Consider the following 12524-nt stretch of genomic DNA (forward strand, 5'->3'; position numbering starts at 1 on the left):
CACTGTTATTGGACTCTGTGAGACCCTTGTGTCCCTGCGACCAATCAACTGATTTTTTTTTCCCACGCATTGCTGTTTGTCATGTCAGAATTATTTAGGCCAGATTCATCAGCCTGGATTTGAGAATGTGAAAGGTAAAGCTGTTAGTTTCCAGGTGCATCAGAGCATACTGTGAGAGAGAGAGAGCACAGACACATTCCGTGTAAATACAGTCAGAGGAATACGCTGACACTCTCTTCTATTTGTTTTGCATAGTGTATGCCAACTTCCAACTGCGAGATGGACTGTGATGTGAACAGTGAGGTGGGTATGAAGGGGATTTGGCAATAAACTGTTGGGTACAGCCATTATAGCTGGAAATACAGTTAGCATAATACAAGGGACTATTAGAGTACACATGATATTTAACAGCACAGTATCTGAGGTTCACTTCTCTGTTCTATTCACAATAAGCTGACTGTGCCATTGGTGGTTTTATTTGGCCTCAGTGCCAACAACAGGGAGGGAAAACTCAATTCTATCTCTTGCCAATGACTCTCAGAGGCTGTTGTGTGTGGTGATACTATCTGAGGACTGTATTAAGCAAGCTTAGAATTTCTTGTGTATAGATTTTACCACAATAAATCCTTTGTTGCCTCTCTTCCTCTTTCTATCTGAGTGGGACTGCTCACACCTGGTTCTATAGTGGTAATGTAAATGGACAGGTAATCCAGAACCTCAATAATCTGCAGCCTTGGATTCAAATCCCACCATGGCAAATGGTGACATTTAAATTCAATACTATCTTCAAAAGAAAGCTAGCCTAATGGTGACCAAACAACTATGGTTGATTGTCATAAAAACCCAGCTGTTTACTAATGTCCTTTTAGGGAAGGAAATCGACCAACCTTATCTGTCTGGTCTACATGTGACTCCAGATCCACAGCAATTGGATTGACTCTTGACTGCGCCCTGTAGAATTCGTTCTTCCTGACTACACCAGAGCCACCAATGCCCCTCGTCCACCTGGGTGGAATTGCATTCACCTTTAGCTATCTAATTGTGGCTAAAGTGTCACTTGGCTTCTCTTACTGCTCCCACCCAGTTACCTCTGGCATTCCCAAGGATCTCAGCTTCGCACTCTCCTATTTCTCATCTTCCTAATGTCTCTCAGTGACATCCTCCAAAAGCACAGTGTCTGTGTCGACATGAACACTGATTATATTCAATTAAACCTCGCCCCTATCCCAAACTCTCCATTATCTTCAGTGGGAGCTTGGATTTTAACACTCCAAAACAGTTAGACTTAGAATTGTACAGTATAGAAGAGGCCTTGTGGCCTGTCAAGTCTACACTGCCAAAAATATCCTACTACCTGCACTAGTCCCTCTTTTCTGCCAGCACCATCGCCTTGAATGTTATAACACTTCCACTGCTTATCCAGATACTTTTTAAGGTTGTGAAATTTCCTGTCTCAACTACCCTCCCAGCAGTGCATTCCAGACCTCCAACACCCTCTGGCTGAAAAGTGTTTCCTCAAACCCTCTCTGTACCGGTAACCTTTCACTTTCAAATTCTTCTTGCTTGTTACTGACCCTTCATCTAAAGTGACTAGCTGCATTCAATTGACCTCATCCATGCATCTCATAATCTTATACAACTCTATCTGGACCACCTTTGACTTTCTCTGCTCCAAAGAAAACAACCTGAGCTTATCCAGCCTGTCATCACAGCTGAAATGTTCCATTCCAGGCTACATTGTGGTGAATCCCGTCTGCATCCTTTCCAGTGCAATCCCATCCTTCTAATAATGTGGTGACCAGAACTGCATACAGTAATCCAGCTGTGGCCTAATCAAAGTTCTGTACAGCTCCAACATAACCTCCCAGTTCTTATAATCTATGGTACAGCTGATAAAGGCAAGCATCCATATGCTTTCCTAACTACCTTATTAATCTGTTTACCACCCTCCGGGTTCTGTGGCACCCCAGGATCCCTCTGTTTCCTGAACTTGCTAGTGTATTTCCATTCATTGAGGACTACCTTGTCTTGTTCCTTCTTCCAAAGTGCATAGTTCACATTTCAGAGAATCCCTTACAGCGTGGAAGCAGGCTGTTTGGCCCATTGAGTCCATACCAATCCTCCAAAGATTACCCTACCCAGATCTACCCCATTGCCCTAATCCAATACCCTGTATTTCCCATGGCTAATCCACCTCGCCTGCACACTATGAGCAATTTAGCACAGCCAATTTGCCTAACTTGCACATCCTTAGACTGTGGGAGGAAACTAGAGCACCCAGTGAAAACCCATGCAGACATGGGGAAACTGTGCAAACTCCACACAGTTTCCCAAAGGTGGAATCAAAACCTGACATTATGAGGGGCAACAGTACTAGCCACTGAGCCACCATGCCACCGTGACACCGTGTATCAGGGTTAAATTCCATCAGCCATTGATCTGTCCATCTGACCAATTTGTTTATATCCTTCTGTAATGTAACACCTTCCTCCTCACTGTCAACAACCTGGCCAATTGTATCATCCACAAACATATTTATCCTTCCCCCTCCATGTTCCCAGCTAAACCAGTTTCAATTGCAGACTTGTATCTCTGTTAACAGCAATTACTAAATATTTTCTGATCAGTTCAGTAATCATATTACATCTTGTATTCTGCTAAAGCTGCGAGTCTTCACATACTGAGAACTGTATAAAATTGGCAAATTGAGCTAGGTTAAATAGAGATCTTCATCCAAACAGATTAAACTGTTGATTGTCTGAGAGTTGCTCACATAACGTATCTCACCACCTAATGTTATTGATTTTCAGGATCTGTTGTGTGTGTTAATTGATGACGGAGGTTTCCTGATCATGTCCAACCAGCCTGAACACTGGAGCCAGGTAACATGACACTGCAGAGACAGAGACAGAAGGTCTGTAACGCACTTTTGAAAAAAAAGATGACAAGCAAGTGTTGGGATTTAAAAACCTAAAGAGTCATTAACAATATCTTTTTTTGAGGGTATGAGTCCCAGTGGCCTAATGGATAAGGCATTGACCTCCTAAGCCAGGGATTGCAGGTTCAAGTCCCATCTTGAATGTTTGGTTTTCGGGTCATACAGTATAAACAGTAAGGGAAAGACAAGACAGATTTTTGGCAGCACAGTGACTCGGTGGTTAGCACTGCTAACTCTCAGTGCCAGTGACCTGGGTTCGATTCCAGCCTTAGGCAACTGTGTGGTGTTTGCGCATTCTCCCGATGTCTACGTGGATTTCTGTCCAGTGCTCTGGTTTCCTCGTCACTGTTTGGGGGAAGACCCGTCCCTCTTAAACAGGTCCCATCGTCTCCAGAAATGGTCTGTTATTCAGAAATCTAAAACCCTCCTCTTACATCACTCCCCCAGCCATGTACATTAAACTGCCTCATTTGACATAGGTAGTAGTGTTGATCATTGTCCTGATTTTCAAGGATGTTGCCAGGACTGAAGGGTTTCAGCCATAGAAGAGTTCTGAATAGGCCAGGACTTTTTTCCTGGACCATCGGAGACTGAAGGGTGACCTTAAAGAGGTCGATAAAATCATGAGGAGCATAGAAAGGATGAATAGTCAAGGTCTTTTTCGTAGGGTGAGGGAGCCCCAGACTAGAGGACATAGTTTTGAGATCAGAGGGGAGAGATTTAAAAGGTTCCTGTGAGGTAATGTTTTCATGCAGAATGTCATGCATGTGTGGAATGAGGAAGTAAAGGAGCCAGGTACAATTACAACATTGAAAAGGCATCTGGGTGGGTGTATGATTGGAAAGGGTTTAGAGGGATATGGGCCAAACGCTGGCAAATGGGTCTAGAACAGATTTGGATGTCTGGTCGGCATGAATGAGTTGGACCAAAGGATCTGTTTTTGTGCTGTTTGACTACCCAGAGCCTATTCACCATCTACAGGGCTCAAGTCATGAGTGTGATGGAATACCCTTCTCTCATCTGTAAGGCTACTACTCCATGAACTCTTTCAAAGCTCAATAACATACAGAAAAGATTAGCCCAATTGATTGGCACTCCACCATTATTTTAAGCATGAATTCCCTCCACCACCATTACTGTAAGCTGCACTGAGTAACACCTCCAGGATCATTACACCATCTCATAAAAGCATCATCAACAGGATGTGATAGACCCTCTAGCAACGTGAAGTAATAGATTTTTTGGCAAAAGAATAATGAAAAAGTATAAATATGATAAGGCAACGCTTAGAATGCAAAACAAACAAACGTAAGGTGCAGATTCATTGATCTTTAAGTCTGGACATAACAATTTGCCTTTATATGGTGTTTTGAATGTAGTATGATTCCCCCAGTAATTGAATAGAAGAATTGAGATGAGGAATTTAAATGCATGTTGTTCTTTTCACAAAGCCAATGGCAAAGTGACACATTAATTAATTTGCAATATGCAGGGTCTCTCTTCTTTACTACAAATTGTTGCCAATTTGTGTATTAGTAATGGCTGCTGTTGTTCCATCCTGTCACTTTTTCATCATAATCCAGCCCCAAGGCTTTTTTATTCAAACAGAGAAGATTAAGACGGAATGCAAAATAGTTTTTCAAAATGTTGAATGATGATCAGATTGTAAAAGATTGTAATGAGGTAATCAGTGAAAAAAAATCATTATTTTAATTGTCAAATTGATAATGTAGGAGCCTGGACTGAAGGTTATCACTATCAGAACAAAGTGAAATCTTGGAAGAATGTTTTTAATACAGAGAATTAAAACAATGAATGCTTGAGGCAGATACTATAATACACCAAGGGGAATTGGATAGAACAAATCATAAGAAATGAAATATAAATAATTAACTCAATTTTAAGAGCTAGGCTGTGGCACAGACAGACCAATCAAGTGGGCTTCTTCTCAAGGTTAATATAGGTACTATCCTGAACTATCAACCTTGTTTTACACCCATATTTCCTCTGTTTTGGCTCCTGTCCTGAAAACACTGAGGAATATTTCAACAAGTGCCCAAGAGCCCCCTTGATAAATCTCCCAAACAAGACCATAAGATATAGAAGCAAAATTAGGCCATCAGCCCATTGTGTGCACTCCACCATTCAATCATGGTGTTTCTCAACTCCACTTTTCTGCCATCTCCTGTAACTCTTCATCCCTTATCAGTCAAGAACCTATCTATGTGTCTTAAATTCACTCAACACCTTAGATTCTACTGCCTTGTGTGACAATAATTTCCACAGATTCATCACCCTTTGACTGAAGAAATTCCTCCTCATCTCAGTTCTAAAGGTTGTCTCTTCATTCTGAGGCTGTGCCTTCAGGTCTGAGTCTCTTATAATGGAATCATCTTCTCCACATTCACTCTATTCAGGCCTCTCAGTATTCTGTCAGATTTCACACCCTCCACCCATCCTTCTAAATTCCATCAAGTACAGTCCCAGAGTCCTCAACCATTCCTTATATGACAAGTCCTTCATCCAAGGGATCATTCTTGTAAAAACCTCTTTTGGACCCCCTGCAAGGCCAGTGCATTCCTCCTTAAAAATGGGGCCTGTACGAAAACTCCTAAGTCCCTTTGTGCTTCAGATTTCCAAAGACTTTCCCCATTTAGAAAATACCCTAAAACCTTTGTTCCCCACTAGCGACCTGATGAAGGAGCAGCGCTCCGAAAGCTTGTACTTCCAAATAAACCTGTTGGACTATAACCTGGTGTTTTGTGATTTTTAACTTCCTAACAAAGCACATAATGTCATAATTTCCCATTTTAAATTCTATCTGCCAGTTTAGTCTACGCAGGCCACTCTTCACTACCTGTCCCTCCACCTATCTTTGTGTCATCTGAAAATTAGTAACAATGTCCTCAGTTCCTTCACAGATTGTTAATGTACAACATGAATTGTTGTGGTCCTAATATTGACCCCTGTGGAACTTTGGCAGTCGGCCACAGAACAGCTGATGTGTCCAGGCAGAATTCTGGCAGTTGCTGAATTGCGGATTCTTCAAGGTCCGGAGTGATACCATAGTGGGACTCCAGTGGGAGTGTGGGAGCAGGTGCCCCGGGGACAGTGTAAGTGGAGCAGGCAGCCCGAGAATGGCGAGACTGGGAACAGGCAGCCCAGGGGCAGCAAAAACGGGAGCAGGAACAAGTTGCAAGGCGGTACGAACAGGCAGCCAGGGGTGGAGGTGGGGCAGAGATCGAGCTCGAAGTAAGGGAGGTCAATCCCAGCACGGCCAGGTGCTTATGGACTGTGGTGTTGAACGGTTAACTGTGTTTCTTTGTTTTCCACGTTTTAGTTAGAAGGACTGTAAAGTTTAACTTGTGACATTTTTTTCCTTACATTTCTGCTTTGTACTAAGATGGTGCCGTAAGTGGCGACTTGTAAACTTTTCACTGTACTCATGTGAATGCATATGACAATAAACCTCATTCAATTCAATTCCACTGGTCACCAGCTGCCATTCTCAAAAGGATGCATTTACCCGTACTCTCTGACTTCTGCCAATCAATCAATCCTCTTTCCATGCCAGCACCTTGCACCCAACACTTTGGGTTCATCTTATTTAGCAGCCTCCTGTGTGGTACCTTGTCAAAGGCCTTCTCAAAATCTAAACAGCCCACATCTACTGGTTCTCCTTTGTAACTTGTTTGTTACCTCAAAGAATTCTACCAGATTTGTCAGGCATGACCTTGCCTTGAAAAGCTGTGCTGTCTCCTCAGCTATCTTGTTCAGAACTCTAGGGTGTAGTCCATCTCGTCTGGGTGATTTATCCACCTTCAAACCTTTCAGCTTCCTCAGCACCTTTTTCTTAGTTATGGCCACTACACTCACTATGCCTCCTGACTACCTTGATAACCTATACAGCTTCACGTGCATTAGAACAGAGCCCAATATTTTGCTTATCAGACAACAACACACATATATACTCAACCAAAGAATCCACTGGATATTGATCAAAAGCAGGAAACACAACAAATTCTTAAACACATGCCCACCCATGATTGCAATATTCATCACCCACAATAAAATTAATATTAATATATTAATTTATTATGGAGTAATAGAATATTATAGCATAGAAATCTTTTGGCCCATCATGTCAACAGAGGTCATCAAGCTCCTATCTACAAAATTCAATTTTCCAGTACCTGACCTGCATTTTCACCTAGTAATCTTTTTGATTAGATGCCAAGAGCTCAATACTGCAGACCACAAATCCATCTGGTTCACTACTGTATTTAGGGAAGGAAATCTGCAATCCAGTCTGGCTTACCTGTTGACTCCAGACCCACAATAACATGTTTGTCTCTTAATTGCCCTCTGAAACAGCTGACCAATGAGTGATGAGCAACATCTTCCCATGAAAGAATCAAGAAAATTAAAAGCAAATTAATATCACAACATTATGGGAAAATGGAGTTGCGATAGAAGATCTGCCTTGATTTTATTAAGAGGTCATGCTGCCTACTCCTTGTTTTCTTATGTTCGTACCAAATCTAGATCTTTTAAAACCAGACTAATGTTGTATTGAAATTATTTACTTCTAATTACTCCTTTGCCAAATGATTTCCAAATTGTAACACAGTTTGGTGTTATTCAACCAATGTTTTCACAGACCCTCCAGCAGCACAAACAGGAAACCCGTATAAATTTAAAAGTCCCAATAACATAGCCAACCTGCTTGCAAAAATACTATCTTGGCTGTGATTTCACAATAACTAATGTGCTCAACTAAAGTAGCTACTGATGTTGGACCATGTGAAACTTATATTAAATTGACCCTCACCAAGTTACTTTTCCCATAACAAGTGCAACTTCCTTGAAGAAAGTCCCTTAGACAGTCGCTCGCTCACCAGTTAACTCAATTGATGTACCCAGGCACAAATCAGCATTGTACCTTTAAAGGCATCAAGGGTTATGCAGAGAAAGCAGAAATATGGAGATAATATGTTGAATGTCAGAGCAGGCTAAAAAAAAAATAAATGATCGACTGTTGCTCTAGTTTCTGTTCTATAGTCAAATGAGCACTCACATGGTTGCGGCAAAGGAGTGCGGGTTTGCTACATATTGTCCATCCATCCTCAGTCCAGTTCTCCACACTCCTCAGCACTCAAACCATAATGCTATTTCATACCATTACTCCAGATCTCTCCTAGTTTTGGTTGGACAAATAACTATGCATCCTGATTCCTACACTTGCAGCTTTATTTAATTTCATAATCTTAATGCACTCAATAATCAGGCACTTTGTAGAAGTAGAAAACAGACCGGGGGAACAGTGAGAGAAGTATGGACAGAGTGATCTGTTCTCTGTTTGAGTCTCACCTGGCCAAGCAGCTTTCTTCTGATCCTGCAGATTCCTGATAATTGGCCACACTAAATTGTCCACTCTCTTTCTTTAAAAGACCTAAAGAAGAGCAAGTACAAGTTAGAGTCTTAGAGATATACAGCACAGAAACAGACCCTTCAGTCCAATTTGTCCATACCAACTAGATATCCTGAATTAATCTAGCTCCATTTGCAAGCACTTGGCCCATATCCCTTTAAACCATTCCTATTCATATACCCATGCAGGTGCCTTTTAAATGTTGTAATTTACCACTTCCCCAGGCAGCTCATTCCATATAGGCATCACCCTTTTTCATCACATGAAAATGTTGCTCCTTAGGTCCCTTTTAAATCTTTCTCCTCTCACCTTAAACCTAATCTCTCGAGTTTTGGATTCCACTACCCTGGACTTTGGCTATTCGGCCTATAAGACCATGAGACCCAGGAGCAGAAACTAGGCCATTCAGCCCTTCAAGTCTGCTCTGCTATTCAATCATGACTGATAGGTTTCTCAACCCTGTTCTCCGGCTTTCTCCCCGTAACCTTTGATCTCCTTGATACTCAAAAACCTATCTATCTCAGTCTTAAAAATACTCAGTAACCTGGCCTCCAAAACCTTCTGTGACAATAAATTCCATAGATTCGCCACTCTCTGGCTGAAGAAGTTTCTCCTTATCTCTGTTTTAAAAGGTCTCTCCTCCGGTCCCAGTCTCTCCTACTAATGGAAACATCTTTCCAACATCTGCTCTGTCCTGGCCATTCAGTATTCTGAATCAGTATCTATGCCTGTCATGATTTTATAAATTTATAAGATCACCTCTTAGCTCCAGCCTATTCAGCCTGTTCCTATAGCTCAAACCCAGCAACCCTGGCAACACCCTTGTAAATCTTTCCTGAACCCTTTCAAGTTTCACAACATCCATCCTTTGGCACTGAAACCAGAACTGAATGTTCCATAAGGAGCCAGCACAGTGCCTCAGTAAGTAGCACTGCTGCCTCATTGTGCCAGGGATGTAGGTTCACTTCTAACCTCAGGTAACCATTTGTGTGGAATTTGCATATTCTCCCCGTGTCTGCGTGGGTTTCCTCTGGATGCTCTGGTTTCCCACAATCCAAAGATTTGCAGGTTAGGTAAATTGGCCACACTAAATTGCCCATGGTGTTCAGGGATGTGTATTAGTCAGGGGTAAATGTTGGGTAATAAGGTAGGGGAATGGGTATGGGTGGGATGCTCTTCAGAGGATCGGTGTGCCAAATGGTCTTTTTCCACACTGTAGGGATTCTATAATGATATTCTATGATGAGGTGACCTAATCAATGTCCTGTATAGCCGCAACATGAACTCCAAACTCAATGGAGATATAATTTTCAGAAGTCACATAACACCATGTTAAATTTAACAGGTTTGTTTAAAATCACAAGCTTTCAGAGCACTGCTGCTTCATCAGATGAAGGTGAATTCACCTGACAAATGAGCATCACTCCAAAAGCTTTGGATTCCAAATAAACCTGCTGTCATGTGATTTCTGAAGTGGGTTGCGGGGGGGGGGGGGGGGGGGGTGCTAGTCTTTGAAAGTAAACTTTCTGTTAAAACAGGCTACTAACACAACACATCTTTGAACCCAATCAAAGAAAACAGTCAGACCTACGTTGAAGCCAGGGCTAGGGTGCAGGATCTTGGCAGCTTGAAGTTGAAGAAAGCTTACAGCCACAACTCAATGTCAGAGAGTCTCAGTTGCTGGGTCAGAACTCCAAAGTACTACCAGCATATTTAACCCTTAATTCCAAAATTGCTTTTAAAAGAAGACTGTGGCAGAGACAAAATAACTGCTGGTATAAGTTCAGTGGCTGGCTGGCACAAGTTCTGCGAGGGAACAGTAGGACAAATAGCTAAAGGTGTCAAAGAAACTTCAAACAGTTTGCAATGTTATCTGGTTTTAAGGGGCTGATGACCCTCTCAACAGCAAACTCTTTGAAGAATACCTTAGGACATGGATTATAAAACCACTTTCACCTCTTCTGGAGTGCGTTAGTGAGACTAAACCTTCTTGTGTTTACCAGTCTAGTTTGAACATAAAGGTCACAGTGAAAGAGCTGTCTTCTAGTCACCCCTATGTTGTAGGAAAAGATAATGCCCTACTCTGAGTGGTAAAAGTCAGCTAGCTAGTAACTAGGCAAAAGACAACAGGACAATAAAATACTCTTACCCTAAGTACTGGAATTCAATCATAGTTGAAAGGAATCCAAACAATACAATGTCAAGTAATCTGCAAAACTAAGGATTATGAAACTTTAAAACTGTTGAACTATCATTGTCGGTAATCTCCACTGCAACAGGCCACTGTATTCAACTATCCACTCTTCGTGAACAATTCAGAGACTGGTCTGTATATCTTTGTATAACTTTTATCTTTATGGACTCATATCTTACTTTTAATCTATGTTTATGTGTTTGTAGTATTAATAGTTCTTCTCATGTTTAGTAATTAATAAATTCATTCCTGGTTGACTCAAGGAAGTCTGGCTAAATTAGTTCTTTTCAAAAAATAAGTTCATTTGGGTCTGGAAGAAAAGTATTCAGAAGGAAGGGGACTCTTTTTAAGTCACCTTTGTTGCAGCTGGGAACCTCATTTGGGGTCGAAGTGTAACACTATTCTCATGTCACTAACCATGCAGAAAAAGCTCCTAAATGTACTTTGTATTTGGTTCATCCTTCAGATTGGTATGTTCTTCAGTGAGGTAGACGCCAGCTTGATGAATGCACTCTACAATGCTTCATTCTACACGAGAAAGGAATCATATAACTATCAGTCAGTATGTGGACCACCATCTAACACTGACACAGGAGCTGCACCCAACTCCATTTTTATTGTAAGTTTACTCTTGAAGCCAGCGACCAAAGAGAAAAATCTTCGAGATCATTAACAATATGTTGTGTTCCTTCTCATTTTCTTTGAAATCTTGTACTTATTGTTATAAAAATATTAAATTGGGAAAAGGTCTGTGTGACTAAGCAGTTGGGGGTGGAGGTCTGTCATAATACATCTAAACAGGTTGTTTAAAAATGTCTATATGTGGGATTTTAGGGTATCAGGAGGGAAATGTGCCAACTGGGAAGAGCTTTATATTTAATAGTCTAACATTTCCTGAGTAACTATTTTACTTAATTTTGTCAGAACCAACTAAGGTCTTCATTTTTATGGAGATTTTGAATGGGATCCTCATGAAGAGATATTGCCCAATGAAAATATCAATTTCCCAGAAAATTCTTTCAGAAGATTCTGCAAGGTCCCTATGCAGAATTCCTATCTAAGCTGGAATAATGACAGTGGAGATATTCTCCATTATTAATATTCTGAAGACATAACCAGTAAACACCTAATGCAAATAAAGCAAGAGCAATGAAAGATAAATGCATAGTAAATTTCCTGATGAGCAATACTCAGTGGAAAAGCAAAAAGATGAGGGAATTGAGGACAATAATTCAAACTGAAGCAATAGATGTAATAGGGATATTAGAAACAGTGTACAGGACAGGACTGACCGTTAAATATTACAGCTTATGTTGTATTTCAGAATGGTAGGCGAGAAAGAAGGGCTGATGGTGGTGATGTTTTAATCAGAAATAATTATCAGTAGTAAAAATGGAAATTAGTAAGCAGAAACAAAAACAGAAACTGCTGGAAAGGCTCAGCAGGTTTGACAGCAAGTAAACTGAGGAAGCGTCACCGGATCTGAAGAGTTAATTCTGATTTCTCTCCACAGATGCTGCCAGACCTGCTGAGCTTTTCCAATACTTTGTGTTTTTGTTTCTGATTTACAACATCTGCCGCTCTTTCGGTTTTTAAACTCACAAGCAGAATCCATTAAGATTGTTATAATGGACTGGAAGGATTCAGTCACATTATTAAGTGTCTACCACAGACCAGAAAAGGAAGTAAAGGGGCAAATATGTTGATAAATGTATGAAAGAAATAAGAAATTGGTGCATCGTGGGAATTGAACTTTCCTTGACAGATTTGTGAAGAATAACTGTGCACTATTGGTGTTAGAAGGCAGAAAGAAGAGCAGGCTTACTGTTCACTATCCTCATGGGGATTTGCGAAGGTGCCTAGAGAAACTGAGTGGGATGGCAAAGTGAATGATTGTACAGATGATTGATGCACAGGAGATTTCTGGAAGTTTGGGTCTTGGCACCCAAAGATACAATGCT

At 41.0% G+C, this 12524-nt stretch overlaps 1 protein-coding gene across 1 annotated transcript in view; it reads left to right on the forward strand.

Annotated features, from left to right (window-relative positions):
* cacna2d2a (calcium channel, voltage-dependent, alpha 2/delta subunit 2a) overlaps positions 1 to 12524 on the forward strand; it is an 871148-nt gene that overhangs the window by 843234 nt on the left and 15390 nt on the right. Inside the window, exons 31-33 of the mRNA XM_060835047.1 lie at positions 256 to 303; positions 2811 to 2882; positions 11030 to 11182. Of these exons, the coding sequence (XP_060691030.1) occupies positions 256 to 303; positions 2811 to 2882; positions 11030 to 11182 (273 nt within the window). The remainder of the gene's footprint in view (positions 1 to 255; positions 304 to 2810; positions 2883 to 11029; positions 11183 to 12524) is intronic.

The sequence above is a fragment of the Hemiscyllium ocellatum genome, chromosome 14 (genome assembly GCF_020745735.1).
Source record: "Hemiscyllium ocellatum isolate sHemOce1 chromosome 14, sHemOce1.pat.X.cur, whole genome shotgun sequence".
In the NCBI taxonomy this organism is placed as follows: Eukaryota; Metazoa; Chordata; class Chondrichthyes; order Orectolobiformes; family Hemiscylliidae; genus Hemiscyllium; species Hemiscyllium ocellatum.